The 13,981-nt window shown below is 37.3% G+C and overlaps 1 protein-coding gene across 1 annotated transcript in view; it reads left to right on the forward strand.

The window, feature by feature from the left end:
* Positions 1-13,981, forward strand: part of LOC114658972 (phospholipid phosphatase-related protein type 4-like) — a 113,196-nt gene that overhangs the window by 76,040 nt on the left and 23,175 nt on the right. The window contains exon 3 of the mRNA XM_028811126.2: positions 6,345-6,474. Within this exon, the coding sequence (XP_028666959.1) occupies positions 6,345-6,474 (130 nt within the window). The remainder of the gene's footprint in view (positions 1-6,344; positions 6,475-13,981) is intronic.

Here is a 13,981-nt window from a genome sequence, read left to right on the forward strand (position 1 = left end):
AGGCGGTTTGTCCTGGTTTTCATTGCTCTGTATCTCTTGCCCGATGGCAAAAGCTGGAAGAGGCAATGACCGGGATGTGATGAATCCTGTGAAATGTCTATTGCTTTTTTGCGGCATCGGGAGGTGTAGATTTGTTCCAGAGTGAGGAGGGTACAACCAATTGTTCTCTCCGCTGTCCTGACGACCCTGTGGAGAGCTTTCCTTTCTGAGGAAGTCCAGCTGCCGTACCACACACACAGTCTGTACGTGAGCACACATAAAATACAACAGTGAAATTTAGCAAGATAATTTTTGTTACGTGTTTGTTTGTTGATGGTCTGATCGAGTGTTATATTAAGTAGAAGGTGCCTATCATGCTTAACTGCATTTTAAAACTAGATAATTTATAATTAGAGATAGTGCTTATGTTCTTGTATTATGGAATCCTTATATATATGATACTTGTAATTTCATAATTTCTTTCAAGCCAATCTGTCATGCTAGTTTTCCACCACACATTAGTCAGTCTCTATGGTAAATCAGCTTCATTCAGTTTAGGACTGAAGTCTGTCCTGACAACATCACCTGAAAGGCATGAACAGAACCCTAGAAGGTCTATATCAGGAAAGACTTAGATAGATAGAACTTTATTTGTCCCCAGGGGGAAATTTGTCTTTTTACAAGAAGCTCTTTAAATAAATAAACACATAAATAGATAGATAAGCAAGTAAGTAAATAAATACATTTATACACACACACAGTTCGGTCTGAACACACATTGGAATGACTGTAAAGTAAGAAAATTCAAAAGAAAGAAAAGTTCTAATTTGGCTTTCACAGTCCCAGTGAGGCATCATGCACATGTATTGCTATAAATGATCACCATTGGCGTTTCTTGACACACTTCTGCTGAATAATTTGTAGGCTGAAAGTACTCAGTGTTTGTATACCCAAAAGAGGATGTGCTTCATTGTTCATAATGGCATCCAGTTTTATTTTAATTCTTTTCTTTGCTACAACCACCAGGGGATCCAGAGTGCATCCAATAACTGAGACTGCCTTTTAATTAGCTTGTTGATTCTGTGGGCCTTTCTTGAAGTGATGCTTTCTGAGTGTCTGGGTTTGCGAGTGTCCTGGATAAAAAACAAAATCCAGGCCTTTAATGACCTCTTGAGCACAGCAGTGTGTCTGTTTGCAGAGAGAGTGTCAACCTTGTCGAGAGGTTTACTTACCTTGGCAGTGACATTCATGTAGCTGGAGACTCTTCCTATGAAGTCAGTAGATGGATTGGGAGAGCATGGGGGGTCATAAAGTCGCTGGAAAGGGGTGTGTAATAGATAGATAGATAGATAGATAGATAGATAGATAGATAGATAGATAGATAGATAGATAGATAGATAGATAGATAGATAGATAGATAGATAGATAGATAGATAGATAGATAGATAGATAGATAGATAGATAGATAGATAGATAGATAGATAGATAGATAGATAGATAGATAGATACTTTATTAATCCCAAGGGGAAATTCACATACTCCAGCAGCAGCATATTGATAAAAAACAATATTAAATTAAAGAGTGATAAAAATGCAGGTATAACAGACAATAATTTTGCATAATGTTAACGTTTACCACCCGAGTGGAATTAAAGAGTCGCATAGTGTGGGTGAGGAACGATCTCCTCAGTCTGTCAGTGGAGCAGGACAGTGACAGCAGATGATATGATATGAGATGAGATGATACTGTTTAGTGGATGCAGTGGATTCTCCATGATTGACAGGAGCCTGCTCAGCGCCTGTCGCTCTGCCACGGATATCAAACTGTCCAGCTCCGTGCCTACAATAGAGCCTGCCTTCCTCACCAGTTAGTCCAGGCGTGAGGCGTCCCTCTTATTTATGCTGCCTCCCCAGCACACCACCGCGTAGAAGAGGGCACTCGCCACAACCGTCTGATAGAACATCTGCAGCATCTTATTGCAGATGTTGAAAGACACCAGCCTTCTAAGGAAGTATAGTCGGCTCTGTCCTCTCTTGCACAGAGCATCATTATTGGCAGTCCAGTCCAATTTATCACCCAGCTCCACTCCCAGGTATTTATAGGTCTGCACCCTCTGCACACAGTAACCTCTGATGATCATGGGGTCCATAAGGGGCCTGGTCCTCCTAAAATCCACCACCAGCTCTTTGGTTTTGCTGGTGTTCAGTTGTAGGTGGTTTGAGTCGCACCATTTAACAAAGTCCTTGATTAGGTTCCTATACTCCTCCTCCTGCCCTCTCCTGATGCAGCCCATGATGGCAGTGTCATCAGCGAACTTTTGCACGTGGCAGGACTCCGAGTTGTATTGGAAGTCCGATGTATATAGGCTGAACAGGACCAGAGAAAGTACAGTCCCCTGCCGCGCTCCTGTGTTGCTGGCCACAATGTCAGACCTGCAGTTCCTGAGACGCACATACCGAGGTCTGTCTGTAAGATAGTCCACGATCTATGCCACCAGGTATGAATCTACTGTACTCCCATCTCTGTCAGCTTGTCCCTAAGGAGCAGAGGATGGATGGTGTTGAAGGCACTAGAGAAGTTCAGAAACATAATTCTTACAGCACCACTCCCTCTGTCCAAGTGGGAGAGGGATCGGTGTAGCATATAGATGATGGCATCCTCCGCTTCCACCTTCTCCTGGTATGCGAACTGCAGAGGGTCAAGGGCGTGGCGGACCTGTGGCCTCAGGTGGTGAAGCAGCAGCCGCTCCATGGTCTTCACCACATGTGATGTCAGAGCGACAGGCCAGAAGTCATGATGATGCAAGATGTTTTCCAAAGCCTCGGGACTCTCCCCTGTTCCAGGCTCAGGTTAAAGATGCGTTGTAGAGGACTCCCCAGCTCCAATGCACAGGACTTCAGCAGTCGTGGCGATACTCCATCTGGACCCACTGCTTTGCTGGCACAAAGTCTCCTCAGCTCTCTGCTTACCTGGGCTGCTGTAATTTTGGGTGAGGAGAAACTCTCTCCTATGCTGGTATCAGCAGAAGGATGGGTGGAAGGTGCAGTACTCCGAGGTGATAGTGGGTTAGGGTGGTGAAACCTGTTAAAGAAGTTGTTCATCTGGTTTGCTCTCACCACATCTCTCTTGATGGTGGCACCCCGCTTCGAACTGCAGCCAGTGATGATCTTCATCCCATCCCACACTTCCTTCATGCTGTTATTCTGCAACTTCTGCTCCAGCTTTCTCCTGTACTGCTCTTTCACCACCCTGAGCTGGACTCAGAGTTCCTTCGCTTGAGCTCATGCTGATCACCGCCTTTAAAAGCCCTTTTCTTCTGGTTCAAAGGGCCCTTGATATCACTTGTAATCCATGGCTTGTTGTTAGCATAGCAGCGTACTGTTCTTACTGGAACTACAATGTCCATGCAGAAGTTGATGTAGTCAGTAGTGCAGTCAACAATCTCCTCAATGTTCTCACTATATGATCCCTGCAGGATATCCCAGTCTGTAATTCCAAAGCAGTCTCTCAGAGCCTGCTCTGCCTCAGGGGACCACTTCCTGAATGAGCGTGTGGTTGTAGGTAGCTCCCTCACTCTTGGTTTGTAGTGAGGCTGAAGCAGAACCAGGTTATGATCTGCTTTCCCAAGCGCAGGCAGTGGGGTGGTGCTGTATGTGTCTTTTAACATTTGCATACAGTAGGTCAATAGTCCTATTTCCCCGAGTGTTACAATCCACATACTGGGAGAAGGCAGGTAATGTTTTGTCCAGCATCACATGGTTAAAGTCTCCAGCGATTAGCACAAGCGCCTCAGGGTGCTGCATTTGTTGTTTAGCAAATACTGTATAGTGTAGCTATATTTGCATTACACAAACCAGTTTCTCACCACATTCTTCTGCATATACAATACCATTTACTGCCATCTCAGAATCGCTTATGATGCCATTTTTATACTGCAGTTAATGCAGATTTGTTTAATAGGTTATTCCTAACCACCAGGCAATCCCTGACAACACTCAGTAGCCAAATCCAAGCTCACCATACTGAAGACTGATAGGGGCTTTTAATGTTCTCTGTGGGATCATTTGTAGTTCAAAGCCCCAAACAATTACCTGTGGCTAGACTGACCTAGAAATTTCATGAGTTTGTTTTCTCAGTGTTTCCTCTGTCAGATGTTCCCACTGTCTCCACTGTACTTTGACACTGTTAGCCTGATAACATAAAGCAAGAAATATGAGGTGACATGCCTTTGTGCTGCTAAATTTCATCCCCAGAATAGTTGCTTTCAAACTTACTGCCCTTCTGGTTCCAGCTAGTTGTATTTGCAGTTCAATCCATTATTCTGTGGGATGATCATTTTAGCATGCTGTGCAGGTATAGTTAGTTAGCTAACTAATATTCTTTACTAAGCAGCAAGCTACTGTAGTTAGTCAATATCATCTTGCTAGGATTCACCCTAATCATTTTTCTCACATTCTTACTTTAGCATTTGTGAGAATGCTTACCTCGTCATTCATCTCATGTTGTGTGTTGTTATTTATAGAAATGTTTACAAGATACACCAGTTCAAGCTATTCTTGCTTCCATTGTCACTGATACTACTAAAGAGGAGTGTCTATTTTCTTATCCATATTTCATGTCATATGCTCATCATTTCACAAAGGTGAAATGCATTTCTTTGTGACATAAGTTTATCATGTTGCCTCTGTCTTACAGACTCAATTTCAAATACACGTGGTGTATATTTTCTTTCATCGCAAAATATCTCTGAAGAGAATTTTACGTTGTTCCAAACACCATTTTTATCATTTCAGTGATATCAGGATGCCATTAGTGTGCAGTCCTGTAGTAGGCTTTTGTAGATGGCGCATTCAGATTCTAAACAGTGGGCATTATACTTGCGTGTTGTTGCTTGAAATTGAAAATGCATATTACACGCAAAATGGGAAACCAACCTGAACCTTTCTTACCTGAAGCTTTACTTACTAATGGAAAAAATAGAACTGAGGTACTGTATTTAGAGTTAAGACGATATATAAAAATAGAACCGGAAACTTAATGGTTTATTTTCCAAATCCTTAGCTACTAGGTTAAAGTTCAAGGATATAGGGGAGAAATATACATTGATTGTTGTTAGTCCTTTGATTATCTGGCTGCTCACAGCTGGCATATCCCTCTTGAAACTGGGTCTGTTGATAGTCATGACCAGGATGAGCCTGGCGATGAGGAGTCACAACAACTGAGCAGGTGAAAACATGCAAATAGTGCTTTTATTTACAATGCAATAAAGTGTCCAGATTGCAGTGCAAAACATCTTTCAAATAAATGAATAAACAGTGTCACTGGTGGAGGTTAAAATCCATTAAATAAATACATCTAAAAGAGGTTAAAATCCACAGGTCAAAACATAGTTTGGACCTTCTCTTTGAAACAATCACAAGCCTTGGTGCCTCCTTTTAAATTGACATCTCTGTTTACCCTTCTGGAGCTTTTCAGCCAGAGGAGAAGTCCTTTGACAGGCGCAGTCAATTCCCCACCTGGCTGATGTCCTTGCTGCATTCCCTCAGCATCTGTTGGGACCCCACACAGCATGGTCCTTTGTTCCTCCTCCATCCCTCGGCCTCTATGAGAGACCCCTTGTAGTGGTTGGTCGTTCTTGCTCCTTGGGTGCTCAGCAGGAGTGACCCTGCCCCTAGAGCATAGTCTGCTGGCTCATCTCATTCCCTGACCACCTTTCTCCACCCCATACTGCACTGGCTCTGTCATGATCCTGACAATCCCTTCTCTTTAACCACCATCTTTTGTTTCTGGCTGTTTTCCATTTTCAGTCCTGTTCAGGCTCAACTTTATACACCATGTGGGTGCAGGTGCTTAAACTGTCAACCAATGGAATTCCAATGAAGTGCAGCAGAGCTGACCATATCTGCATGCAAAAAGTAATCAGATCACCTCCCTAATGAACATCCCACAGCGAAGCACTCTTCCACCCACAAGCCTGAGTACACTGTTTTACTTACTTGCGCTGCCATGATTCTCTGTCTCACCACATAGCAATTTTTATTTAAAACTAGATACTATGTAAATGTTTTTGGATAGTAGCAAATACACTTTTTAAGTATAAAGTAATTTAATAATATTTCTTAAGTGAGGTATTTAAAAGGATAACAAGATGTGTTTCTTAACAAATATTGTAGTAATTTTAAAACTAAGATATTTTGCTGGATTTAAATGGTTTTACTATTTCAGGTGTGCAAGGTTTGTATTAAGAGAATTAATTGTAGCCCACTGCTTAAGCAGTGTTAATGTATACTTATATTTAAATGAGATTTAATTTATTGCTAAAAAGATAGACTGATTATGAACAGTATTGTTTATGTTCCTTCAGATTATGATTGGAGAAGGCATTCTATTCTGCTGCCTATCAAAAAGAAGAAATGGGATTGGATCAGAAGCCAACATCAATGCAGGAGGCTGCAACTTCAACTCCTTCCTCAGACGGGCTGTCAGATTTATAGGTAAGAGGTACATTTTCACTTTGAAAAAATTATGCCACAACGAGGGGAATTAAAGGTCCTTCCAATATCTTCTGAAACAATGTTTTTTGAAATTTTAGTTAACCAAGCAAGCATTATTTCAAACTTTTATAGTAAAAGTTTTGAATTCATTGGTACAGTATTTTGTACATGAAAGAAAATTGTTTATATGTGTCACTGTTAGTTTTACAGTATATATCATCTTAAAGGATAAACACTATCACAAACAATTTTAAAGTGTGTACAAAAAGTACTGTAGCATTCTTAAGATGCATATTCAGCTTGTGCAGAAGTAACACATACCAGTTGAATTTAGTTCACAAGGCAAACTTTAATGACAAAACCAAATTCACAATTTGTCCTTATCATTTCTTTCACTTAGAGAAAACAACTGTCAAATCAACAGATCTCCAGTAATAACCAAAAAAGGAAATAAAGCAAAGAGGCTCATATTTATACACAGATCTGTTTATGATGAAAGAACAGACCAGAAAAATAATTACCGGAAAACAAGAAACAACAGTAAAGCATTAAAAAACGGATTACAAAAAATTTACAGTGTATTGTCTATTGTCTATTATAAGACGATTGAATTAGAGATCCAAGTGCAAAAATAGAAACTCGTTATTCCACAACATAATCTGGCTGAAACTTCATAGAAAGATAATATTGATGGAACACCCTACAACCAATGCGCAGTACAAGATTAATTCAATCCAGAATATGGGAAGGACAGTGAAGGTAAATTAAACACTTCTGGAAAAAAACTATGACAAATAATCCAGAATAACTTCACCTTGAATGTGTTATGATAAGCAGTTTTAGTTCATATTCTGGCAAGTGATTTCAAAGCTCTAGAAATGTAGTGCTTCAAATTTCTACTTTGATTTAGGATTGTGATATAGGGTCTCATGTATAAACGGTGTGTATGCACAAAAAAGCTGTGTACGCTCATTTCTACACTCTCTTCAAGATGTATAAAAATTAATCTTGGCATAAAGCCATGCACATTTTCACAGCAGCCTCACACCATGCGTACGCACTTTTCTGAATGGTTCTGCAAACTGGAAGAACCCAGTGTCAAAGCAGTGCTACTGTTTCTGTTGTCTTCTTTTTTAGATTCATGTCCAAGACACGAACTGTATGAAATGCACCAAAACTAATTTCATTTCGTTTACAAATTTAAGGCACTTGATTGTAATCATTCTTTAACAATGTAATGGTGCATGGAATGGCCAAACTATTCCAAACACCATAGTTGCTTTAGCGTTGTTACTCTTAGTGCACCACTGAGAGTATTTTAACCTGTTTTTTGTATTTGTGTGTGGTATCACAATTGCACCGGTTGTGTTGAGAGTGCAGAGGATTACAGCTTATAGCAGAGGATAGCTTCCAGCCCTGAAGGACATTTATAGCACACACTGCCTCAGGAAAGCTACCAGCATTTACATGGATTCCTCTCATGCCACAGCCTATTTGAACTCTTTCCATCCAGAAAACACTTCAGAGCCTATCCTGCACAGACCTCAAGGCTCAGAAACAGTTTTATCCCAAGAGCTATAAATGTACTCAATCAGTCCATCAAGTGCTCCTGGTAGAACTGTTTGTACTTAAAATTACAATTACCTCACTGTAAACTTGCACTACAACTGAAATATTACATAGCTTGTGACATTTTATGAACCATTTGCACTATCTGCACTATATGTACATGTATGTTGTACCAATGCTTTCATATTGTACATTTTTAATTGTTTTTATCATATTATTATTATTATTATAATAGGAAAATGAGTTTATAGAGGAGTTGCATATTAAAGCTTATTGTACCAGACAATGGCAATAAAGGAATTCAATAGAAGAGAGCATGTATTTACAGTTGATTATGACTGGCTTCTAAGTCGATTTAGATTTCCATGAGCTATCCTCTTGGAGCTGGGTGCTGTTAGAATACTAGGATTTATACTTGATATCATTTTTATGACCTAATACATTAAAGTATGTATATTACATTTTATATATAAATTGTTAACTTCGTGTTAACTTCGCGACTGATGTGACCCTAGATGGATGGATGGATGGATGGATGGATGGATGGATGTAATAATTAAACATGTATAACAAAGATTTTTCAATGATCTTTAAACATTTTGAAGAATCAGCATTCTAAGCTTGCAGCTGGTTTTCCATTTATTATAGATGCTTATTGTGCAGTGATTGGTTATATGGAGAAAGAAAACAGAAGGACATGAATTAGGGGTTGGTGCATTTGACAGGCACAGTATTCCTGTAATAAATTATTCTAATCAGGGTCACACGCGTCACAGCAGGCATCTTGTGGCAGAAACAATCCCTGGATGGGGGCGCCAGGTCATCACTACTGCTGCACAACTGTGCCAACACATTTTTAATACATTTCTTAATGAAAATAATATCAAGTATACATTTTAGTATTCTAAAATGTTCAGAGAGAGATAATATCATGAATGTAATGTATTATGTGTGGTGATCACTGCCTGCATGCCACTGTTGGTGTAAGAGGAAGCCCATTTAAGAAGCATGTAGCAATTAACAACTGGGTCAGGGAACACATATAATACAAAGCATTTAACATGCTATTTTACAATTAGATTTGAGAAACTCTAGTAAATTTAACATAGAGTTTGAGATGAAGTTTACGATGTATTACTTTAATGACAAAGTGAACTATGAGATTAAAGTGGAATTTTCAAAATTAAACCTTGACATAGACATTTTTTCTTCACTGTCCCTATTTTTTTTATTTTCTTCTTTGTGTCCTTAATACGTTTCCATATGACACTCAGACACTCGCTTTTTCATGTTGACTTTTTTGAAATTCTTCTTTTTTATACATTCTTATACCATTGTCTTTTAACAAAACAGTTAATGGAAGGGGCTATTTATATTGATTTGCATATTCAAATATGCAAGGAGTTGGGGTAGGGCTGTAGGCGCGTACATGTGCATTACAATTCACGTTGATTGGGATTTATAAAGGGAAGTATGTGGAGCTTTGCTTATGTACAGTTTTGTGTATCTGAATTTTTTGTGTGTACACACGTTTCAATTTTTGTTCGTATGCTATGTTTTAGTGTGAATTCTGCACACTGCGTTATGCATGAGGCCCATAGTCTTTGCATGTGAGAGTTTTGACTGACAGCTTAATCTTCTGGTCCCTTATTCAAAAAATCCAACTTGTGACAAATCAGAATGATGCATCCAGTATTTATTTCAGGATGATAATCCATGTATCATTAGGGCTTTCAGATATTCTAAACAAAATTAAAAAATACATTAAACCTTACAATGATAGCCAAAACACAAAATGAAACATTGCATAAGAAAATAAATGAGCTATACAATTACCTTACAGCAATAGTCATATAACGCAAATAAAACCATACAAGAGCAAAGGCCTGATTTATAAGTAACAAGACAGGACATTGATTTTGTTGAGTCCAATAGGTAAGTAGGTGTTCATGTTTAAAAATCCAGATGTTCTGCTATTGAAGGAAGAGGCAGAGATTTTTTATATCAGATCAGGAGATAAGATGTGAGTCAAAGGATTGGCCAAGTTCAAAATCAGGATATCATTATTACCAGAACACTATCCAAAGCTCAGTGTTGTGGAAACACATACAGAATTTCAGTAACCAGAGAAGCTAAATATAACAAACACACAAAAGTTTTTGTTTTAAATTTGTAAATGGTTGATCTGGAAATGAGACTGACCTTTACACAGTTGCTCTTGTGATATTAGCCATCACGCATTTACGACCATCTCTGCATAGTAATGTGAGGGCAATTGCTAACAAAATATGTGTAAAATGATGGTGCCTCTTAATTCCAACACTGTGTAGCAGAAGATGAAAATTAATTCTAACATCCTTAAAATATGTCAAAAGAACAAGTTATTTTGAAAGTTAAATTCAGTACCTTCAGAAATCATATACGGGTAAAAATAATACTTCAGAACACTAGCATGAAGGTGCATGAAGTTTATAAAACTAGATATTCATAACACCAGAACTCCTGTATGCCTTTAAAATAGAAATTATAGTCACTGCCTCTACTGTGCATTTTTATTATCTCAACCCATGGCAAACTGGAGATTTGAAAGTTATTAAAAAAACTGAACTAAATTTTTAGATATCAGATACTGTACTTCAATGATTCCATGTGTATTTTGTTTATATGTTTAAGATTCCAAAACCTCACAGAACAAATAGTTTTGCTAACCTAATATCAAGGGTATAGACAAACTAGCAACTGCATCAGCGCTTTAGAATCACAATCTGAATGAAATTTAATAAAAATGTCTCCTTGGCCTCAATGCAGGCATTTTTTGTAAACATTAGAACAACAACTACATGGAAAACATGGAAAATAACCCCTCTTATACAAAGAAAAATTCCTTATTTTCCTAACATATTCAAAACAAAAAATAGGAGGATCTTTAAAAATGCAATTTTGAAACATGCTAGTGATTAAGGATGACACATTTAAAACTGTTAGCATGTTTGTTGTAGGTAATTGTTTAGACTGTTTTTCTAGTATCAGGCTTTGAGTGAGGAGTAAGTAATGAATCCCTACTGAAGAGATTCTTTGAAGGCTCTGTTAATGCCTCTAAATATGTAAGCACCATCAAGAAAATGTTGTTGCATATCTAGGTCACTTCACAAAATCATGGAGATCAGCATATACCTGCTGTAGGCGAAACACTGACTGTTTAATTGATCTAATTAAGATGTTCAAATGAGTAAGAAGATGACAGCACACCTAGGGCTCATAAAAAAGGTACTGTAAAAGGCAGGCATTGATTATATGGAAAGTCAATAACAGTAACAAACAAAACCAAAAGTAAGGCAAAAGTCATAGTCAAAAATGAGTGGAAGGTACTAAGTGTAAATAAATATTTGTTTCACTAACTAAATAATTTGCAAGTCTTCACCAAAGAATTAAATATTTAATTCATGGGTATCAAGCTTAATTTTATTCAGGGACAAGAATAACCCTGTATATACCTAACATGGGCCAGAATATTTGTATCAACAAACAAGTATCGACACATTTTCTGTAAACATAAAACACACAGGAACCTGTTCTCATTATAATCATACAGTAAATAGTGTCTCACTCTTCTTTTCTTGGACATTTTGGAAAACTACAAGAAATTCAAAAATTTTGTTAGTGCATAAAGTCAGGTGAGAGTGGTAGTCTAGGCACATAATTTGTTGCTAAAGCAAAGTACATTCATATACACCTACATTTACATGCAACATGATCGGATCTTACAACATACTGATAGTAAATGTGCTGGTTATGCTCCACAAAGACCACATAAGGAATTGGTCAGAAACAGCAATAACATTTAACATGAATGGAAATGCAAATGAGTTTTCTGTTGTCTTATAACCATTGAGTCATCTTAAAAGACAACTGAATCGTGTAGCAGTCAGTTAAAATGTGGTAGGACAGTCAGTCCTTACAACTGTTCAGCATTAAAAATTGAGCAGAGTGGTGGCCGTGGCATGTGTGAAAATGAATTACCATCTCCTTTATGTTTATTCTATATAAATGTAATGAATTATTATTATTATTATTATTCTTTGGAATCATGCAAACACATACAAATTCTTTATGGAAGTGTGGCATATAACCTTCTTTTCATTTTTTCTAGTTGGGTCATTACAAGCAGCCTATTTGCATTCAAACTCCAGTAACTGTGATGTACTTTACTGCGCGGGTACAAACATGTATAGATAGTAGAGATTATGTTAATGCTAGATGTAAATGTAATGAGCCTAAATTGTATACAGGTACAATCTATATATGAAACAAACATTAAAGTGGGTCTTTGAGAAAACTAACCATCTTCATAAGCCATATTTAACATGTTTTCAATATTGATGAATCAGGCAAAAATGGTCCAAGGGCTAAATCCAGTGCATGGGCCTTGAGTTTAACACCCCTGATTTAATCCAAAGTTATGATGTTGTGTTATAGTTCACATGGCCTGTGCTCCACATGCCCAACAACAGCCCTTAAAGAACATGAGAAAAATTCACAAAAACCTTGGAGGAAATGAAAAATATCAAAACAGAATTAAAACATCAAAATGTTATGGAACATTGTTGAAATATAAATGTAAAAAAATGTACAGAGCATGATGATATTTTTTATTTCTGTTTATGTGATGTGAGGTTATACTAGAATGGCATCTTATATATAATTCGCCAGCCTACTCACTCACTCACTCACTCACGTCGAATGCGCAGCTGCCCGAAAAACCTTACGAGACCGACATCGTGGCAGGCGGCGGATTTACGGCCACGAAAATTCAAAGAGAAAGGCGACTTCGATTAAAGCTCTAGAGGCCTGAAAGGTGATTTCGACTACAGCGCGAGGCCTAATTACGCATTCATTCAATACACCTATATCAGGTTTATGGTGCTTATACTTATTACTATTCCATATTGTACTGGAACATTCATCATTCAATATTATACTGTAGGCCTGGAAAATTCATCAACTAACAATACAAGCCTGTACAGTAATGAGTAAAGCGGACTACAATCATTACAAAACAACTTCTTCGTTACTTATTATTTGTTCTTCATACACTGCTGACACAAACTCGTGCCCGTTTCATCTTACGTTTTCAAAACGGGCTCTTTGTCTAGTATTTAAATATTATTCATTGTTTTCTTAAGCAATTAGAGTAGAATCCACAGAAGTAACAAGTACAAGGGATAATCAAAATGTGAATAGAACAGCAATAGTCTCACAAACACCAGAAATGTACACCTAATATTTTCAATGGGACCTTGTCACTATTTTCTCCTACCTCTGAGCCTTAAAATACTTTTTATACTTTTATGTTTTGACTGTAAAGGGTAGACACAACTCAGAAGTGAAATGTGAAAAATATGAAAAGTTCACTTTTTATTTGTATTTTCATTTTTTTTAATTTGCATTTTCCTATTTTTTTATTTGTTTCTTCACTTTTTGTTTCTGTTGTCCTTGCTTTTGTTTGCATTTCTATAGACATACTTATAGCAATCAAATTGTACCATGATGACATTAATTTCTTTCAGCTGATGTCATAAAACATCTGCTTCATATTCAGTAATATACCATTCAGGGTATTTATTTTAACAACAACAGTTGTTTTAAGTAAAAAGAAAAACATATAAAGACACTGATCATTCTAAATTTAGATAACCAATTTCACTTAAATACTATAAAAGAATTTTCTGTTTTTCTAAAAAATAACTTTTTATTTCTTACAGCAATCATGATTTAAACATTTTGTAAATTTTATTATAATTTTTAACTTGAAGGCTACACACTACATTTAACTGCTTATATATTACTATTTAAAATTATCAAACAATTTGGTACTGTAAGAAAGAAACAAATTGTTATCATTTTTCATCACTTTGAATGAAATAATTCATCATTTATG

Source organism: Erpetoichthys calabaricus, chromosome 10, assembly GCF_900747795.2.
Source record: "Erpetoichthys calabaricus chromosome 10, fErpCal1.3, whole genome shotgun sequence".
In the NCBI taxonomy this organism is placed as follows: Eukaryota; Metazoa; Chordata; class Cladistia; order Polypteriformes; family Polypteridae; genus Erpetoichthys; species Erpetoichthys calabaricus.